Source organism: Temnothorax nylanderi, unplaced genomic scaffold (assembly GCF_030848795.1).
Source record: "Temnothorax nylanderi isolate EJ_2023f unplaced genomic scaffold, tnyl_v1.0 TNYL_tig1361_pilon, whole genome shotgun sequence".
NCBI classification, from domain to species: Eukaryota; Metazoa; Arthropoda; class Insecta; order Hymenoptera; family Formicidae; genus Temnothorax; species Temnothorax nylanderi.
Window position 1 is genome coordinate 47 of NW_027250423.1, and position 6,641 is coordinate 6,687.

At 38.2% G+C, this 6,641-nt stretch overlaps 1 protein-coding gene across 1 annotated transcript; it reads left to right on the plus strand.

Annotated features, from left to right (window-relative positions):
- The first annotated feature begins 398 nt into the window (after window positions 1–398).
- On the plus strand, window positions 399–6,430 carry LOC139787247 (uncharacterized). The gene is made up of 2 exons (XM_071726317.1): window positions 399–792; window positions 894–6,430. The coding sequence occupies exons 1-2, from the start codon at window positions 399–401 to the stop codon at window positions 1,955–1,957; spliced, it is 1,458 nt and encodes a 485-aa protein (XP_071582418.1). The 3' UTR covers window positions 1,958–6,430.
- Window positions 6,431–6,641: the final 211 nt, after the last annotated feature.

A 6,641-nucleotide genomic window follows, 5' to 3' on the forward strand; every position in this document is an offset into this window, starting at 1 on the left:
GCTGTTAAATTGCTTGATCAGTATTCTATGGCTAACCTAGAACAAGGAGTATTAAACATTCATAGGTTGGTACAGCAAGTAACACGTATAGAATTAAACCGGCAAAATGAAGAAAAAAAGGTTTTAAGAGAAGCACTGAAACTATTTCAAGATGGTAGTAGTCGAATTAATCTATTTATCTATAATCTTCGCCTAAGCAATGTAGATCATGCTATATCTGTTTGGAGCTATGCAAATAAACATGAAGAATTAGTGAAGGAATTTAGTAGTTTACCTGTCTTAATTGTTAGCGAACTAAATGCTACCCTAAGGTATCAAAAGGCTTACTCGTTTGGGAGCAATGCATTAGAATTATTAAAAGAATATTAGGTGATAATCATCCTTCTGTTCTATCAATGATGGACAACATAGCGTCTGTATTGTTCACTCAAGGTAAAGATAATCATTCATTGAAAATTTATCGCGAACTAAAGGAGAAATCAGACATTGATGTCCGACTAGTAAAACATAAGATTGATGTCCAAATTGGGCTACTACTATGTAGGCAGGGTAAACATGATGAAGCATTAGAAATATTTTCCCGTCAATATAATCTAGTTAAGGAAGGTAAAATCTATTCTGACGGTACAGTAGAGCATAATTTAGGCGTCGTATTGTTCTATAAAAGCGACTGTGATGGTGCTTCTAAGATGTACGAAAAAGCTCTTAAGCGAAAGGAAGAGGTATTAGGGTCTGATCATAAAGACACTTTAAATACGAAGTGTAACTTAGCTCTAGTGTTAGGAAAGCACGGTAAATATGACGAGGGTCTCAAGATGTGTAAAGAGGTTTATGAAAAAAGAAAAGAATCTTTGGGGCCAAATCATCCAAACACTTTGACTAGTTATTGTAATATTGCGTATTTCTTATTGAATACACAAAAAAATACGATGAGGCTTTAAGAATTGCGAATGAAGTTGATAAAGAGAGAGAAAAGTTATTTCCAGATAATCCACGTACACTCAAAGGAAAGTTCCTTATAGTTCGGATTTTAAATGTTCAAGGTAAATATGACGAGGCACTCGAAAAGTGTAAAGAGGTTTATGAGAAAAGAAAAGAAATTTTGGGGCCAAATCATATCGACACTTTGAATACTTTGCATAATTTAGCTTTAATACTTGCAAAACAACGCAAATATGATAAGGCTTTGGGAAAGCTTAATGAGATTCTTAAAGAAAAAGAAAAGATATTAAAACTAAATCATCCAAGTATTTTACAAACGAAGGGTGTAATAGATGTAGTATGTCGAGCTCGAAATAATGGTGCTGATATTAACATCAAATGCATCTATCAAAAATTAGAGCGTGACTTGCACCGTGCAGCACAAGAAGGTCAGTTGGATGTTGTTAATGCTTTATTAAACAGAGATGCTGATGTTAATTTAGAAGACTTTGAAGGTTGGACACCATTGCACTGCGCAGCGCAGAATGGTCACTTGGATGTTGTTAATGCTTTATTAAACAAAGGTGCTGATGTTAATAAAATTAATAATAATCAAGGTGTAACACCATTATACCTTGCAATACAAAATGGCCACAAAAATATTGTTGAAATCTTATTGAAAGTAAAGGATATAAATATTAATGTTAAAACGGATAACGGGGTTACACAATTACATTCTGCAGCCAAAAATGGTAATAACTTTAATAACAAAAATGTTATTAAAGTTTTATTAGAGAATGGAGCACACATTGACGTTAAAAATAACGATGGAAAAACTCCTCTATATTATGCTACTAATGATTCAATTAAAAAAATTCTGGCATCGACCAAGAAACTATTTACTCAAGTAAAAAAAGGTGATCTACAGAAAACTAAAGATTGTCTAAGCAAAGGTGCAGTTGTTAATGCTCAAGGTACTGATGGTGACAGGCCACTACACTATGCTGCTTGGAAAGGTTATGTAGAAGATTACTGAAGTTCTCCTAAGAAATGGGGCAAATCCTAATGCTCCTGGTACGAACGGCTATATGCCTTTACATTATGCTGCTAAATTTGGTAAATTCAAAGTTGTACAACTGCTGTTAGATAGTAAAGCAAATCCTAATATTCAAGACGATAATGGAACAACTCCATTGGCTTTAGCTAGGGAAAAATTAGCTCAAGATCCACAAATTTATCAAGAAATTATAGATATTCTTAAGTCTAAATCTATTAATCAACAAGAGACTGATCCTATACATCAAGGAGGTGAAGTTTCAGCTGAAGAATGCTTACCAAAGAGAAAGAAATAATAGAAAGAAAAGAGAAGCTAAAGTTGGGAGAAAAAGAGGGAGAGGGAGAGGGAGAGGCAGAGGCAGAGGCAGAGGCAGAGGCAGAGGCAGAGGCAGAGGGAAAGAGAGAGAGAGAGGGAGAGAGAGTCGGAGAATGTTTATTCACATGGAAGGATGTGGATGAATTCAATGCTGAAAAAAGTGAAAAAAGAAACTTTAGTAAAATTAAAATAGATAGTGAAAAGTTCGTTAATTACATTAAAGATTTGCCAGAGTCGAAGCAAAGTCAGCTAATTCAACTAGCAGATAAGGTCAGAGTTACAGGTGAATCTCAAAGTTTAGTAAATAATCTAATTGGCAATCAAAAAGTCATGGGTCATCTAAATAGAATAGGAAAAATCTCCAGTATGACTATGCATGGCATGATGGCTAAAAATCTCGTTTTAGCTGACTTTTTAAATGGTAATTATCAAGCCGTAGCAATTAATGTGGGTTTTATTGCCGGTGGTCAAGGATTTGCCAAGGTTGTTGAAACTACTTGGTAGATCTTTAAAAGCAGCATCCCCTTTTCTTGCTCGTGGAAAGTTTCAGCCTTTGTTACCTATGATTTAATAAAATTTAATAAACCAGATAAAAGAATTTAAAAATGTTACTGAAGAAGCACTGGTTGGCATAGTAGGAAATAGTATTTACCCGGGAGTAGATAGCGTAGAGATTGGCATAGAAATCGCTGAAGCTTTTGAAGTGTTTGAAAGAGTCTCATCTGTTACTGAACCTATTGGAGGAACAATTGGAGCTGTAGTATTTGTTGGCACTGATATTTATATGGCAGTAAAGAGTTGATAAAATTGATCAGATTATTCATCTCAAAGGAAATGAAAGATTTATTGAAGGGTTACGTGCATTTATCGATATGCAACTTGAAAAGCATATAGAAGAGTTAATAGAAAAAAAAACAGCTTAGTAACCAATTAGTAAAGCAAGGACTTGAGTACTTAATGAGATTTCAGAGATTTTAAATTCATATGTAGAGAAAGTATGTCCTGGAAGAGAAGCAGGATGTCCTGGTAAGTTAAGTTCGAAGAAATTTGATAAGTTTATGGCTACATTTAATAGCAAGATGGATATAGCACTAAATCAACCAATGCAACAGATATTAATATTAAGCAGGGACAGTACGTTAGAAGCGAGTAATGTAAAAAAACAACAAATAAGCTTAGAGCCTAGAAGTTATTTAAATAATACTTCCGTTCAAGGTCATTTAACTCAAGCTAGAGATTTAGGGCTAAGATAGGATATGATTTTTAATTTCTTAACTTTTGAATTTTGTTCGGGATCGGACGTAAATCATATAATTAAATTAAATCCGGTAAAATTGATCTTAAAGTATTCCGGGAAACGACGTTAATTCGAGATCTTATTCTAGAAATAAAAAGGTCGTTTCTCGGAAATAGCGAGAGCAAAACTGTCTCGTTTTTGCGTGTGCTGATTCTCTCCCTTTGTCTCGGGGCCTCAGTGCGCGAGGTAAACACCCGAGACAAAGCGAGAGATTCGGCGAAAACAGCTGATCGGTTGTCGACCCCGAGATCAGCTGAGTCGTTTGACTTTTTCGAAATCAACTGCTTTCTCGGGATATCGGCATCCGATTGGCTCCACAGATTTTTCAGCCCGTTGCCAGGGGTCCGGGGCTCGAGTTTATAAAGCTCCTGCCCTCCGCGCTCGGATTTACTTGATAGCAGCATAAGGCAGAACAATTCGACGGCAATTAGCGATTGGCGCGGGTCAAAGAGAGCATACGTGTACGCAGAGCGACCCGAGCTCGCGAGATATTTAGAGTAGAACGGTGAAATTATTTAAGTAATGTTTAGCAACGGTAGATATAAGTACTGTAAGCAGCATATTATACGTTATAAGCGAACGTTATAAATGTATTTGAATATGGCTGAGAAAGTCGCTGTGTTGTCAAGAAGGCGGGCGATCATAAAGGGTCAACTCACGCGTGTTTACAATTTTGCAACGTCCTTGCTTTGAATTTATCTGATGTTGTAGAGTGCAAAGCAAGGTTACAGAAAGTACATGATTTGTGGAACGATTTCGAAAATATCCAAGGAAAAATAGAGAATGCGCGAGCGAGGCTCAGGTCCAGGAGCGTGATGTATTCGAGACCGGTTATTATCGCACTGTGGCAAAATTAAAGAGACAGATCGAACCGGGGCAAAACCGACCAGTGGATGATGGAGCGCATGTGAGAGCAGAGCGCGGAGCGGGGAACGGCGGTTCCCAAGTAGACAGAGTAAGATTGCCTATTCTCGAGTTACCTAAATTCGATGGTACATACGCGCATTGGCTGCAATTTAGGGACACCTTTCAAACGTCAATTGATAATAATTCCGCGTTAGAACGGATTCAGAAATTTCATTATTTGAAGTCGTGCTTACAAGGCGACGCGGCGCAAGTTTTGCAATTGTTAGAAGTAACCGCGGATAACTATTTAATTGCGTGGACTCTGTTGAGGGAGCGCTTTGAAAATAAAAAATTTTTAATACATCAACATATTCAGACGCTATTTGAAATGAGTCCTAACGTACGAGAATCGTCGATACATCTAAGAAAGTTGATTGGCGATACGCAAAAGCATATTAGAGTTTTGAAAATGTTAGGCAAACCAGTAGAAAGCTGGAATAGCATAATTATTCGGTTATGGTTATATCGCGAGTAGATGTTCATACTAAACGTGAATGGGAAACAGAAACGGTTGCGTTAGCGGCGCCCACGCTACAGGAGCTTTTTGATTTTTTATCCCGACATTGTACAGTATTAGAGGCGTTGCAGCCGAATAAAGGTTTACCATCCTCCTCCGCGCGAAGGGGAGAGAGTGCGAGCGCTCATGTCAGTCAGTTTGGAGGACGAGATTGTATGATATGCCACGGTGGTCATGAGATTTATATTTGTGCGAAGTTTAAAGGATTATCGGACAGAATGACTGAGATTAGGCGTCATCGTTTATGTTTTAATTGCTTACCTACGTAAAGATCATACTGCGGATAGGTGCACGGCAGGCGAGGTGCAAGCGATGCGGACAGAAACACAACACGTGCTGCATAGCGATAGTAAGATGCAAGGAGCATCGACCGCGTCTGACTCGAAGCAGGTGGAGGCGAAGTACACGAGACTCGACTTCTAATCGTATCGGCGAAGAGAATCGTAACAATTTAGCCTGTCAAGCTAACGTAATGTTAACAACGATAAAATGCAGTAGTCAGGTGTTGCTTGCGACCGCCTCCGTGAAAATATGATCGATTCGGCCGCGAGCATGTATGCAGGGCTTTCCTAGACGCGGGATCTCAAAGGAATATAATGCGCAGGGGCCTGTGTAAGCGGCTTCACAGTTAAGTGAGCAAAGAATCGAAGTCTCACTGTCAGGTGTTGGTTGTGGTACGACGGACGCGATGGGAGCTGTTAATACCACAATATATACTCCACCGTTAGCGAATTTAAAGTTAAGCTGCGATTTTTAGTTATGGACTGTATAACGGAACATGCGCCCTCGCGATGGATGGACGTTTCCGCGCTAAACATTCGAAAAATATTAAATTATCCGATCGGCAATTCGGAGAGTCAGGCGAGATCGACGTGTTGTTAGGCGGAGAAGTGTTTTGGAACTTCTTATGCGTAGGACAGATTAAGTTAGGCAGCTTGAGAAACGCGCCGCTATCCTATGGTCAGAAGTTTCCGGTGATCCTTGCGAGTGATCAATTGACAGACTTGATAATTAGAGACACACATCTGAGAAATATGCATGCAGGCCCCGAAGCGCTTTTAGGTTTGATTAGAGAACAGTATTGGATCATAGCGGGTAGATCGGCAGTCAGGAGGGTCCTGCGTAGATGTTTAGTTTGTTATAAGTTTAGCTGCAAAAGTCCGCAAGAAATAATGGGAAATTTACCCATTATTGGGAAAAATAGGTTGAGCCCTGGTCGAGCGTTCTTAAATGTAGGTGTCGATTATAGCGGACCATTTAATATTAAGGTTACACGTAATAAAACGGCCAAAGCGTATTTATGTTTATTGTATGTTTTACGACAAGCGCTATCCATTTAGAATTAGTAAGTGACTTGAGTACCGCGGCGTTTCTTAATTCATTACGACGTTTACATTTAAAATTATTTAAATTAGTCTATTTCTTCTGAAACACCGCGCGTTTGTAGAGTAAAACATGTATTATATACATGTATTATATACATGTATTATATATTGTACAAGTATTATATATTTACAAGATGTACTCGTAAAAGATTCTACAACGTCGTTGAAAGTTTACGTGCGTTTCGAAAGAATTGCAAAAGTTTCTTAGCTCTTTTTTCTTCGGCTCGGGACTTAAATATGTAC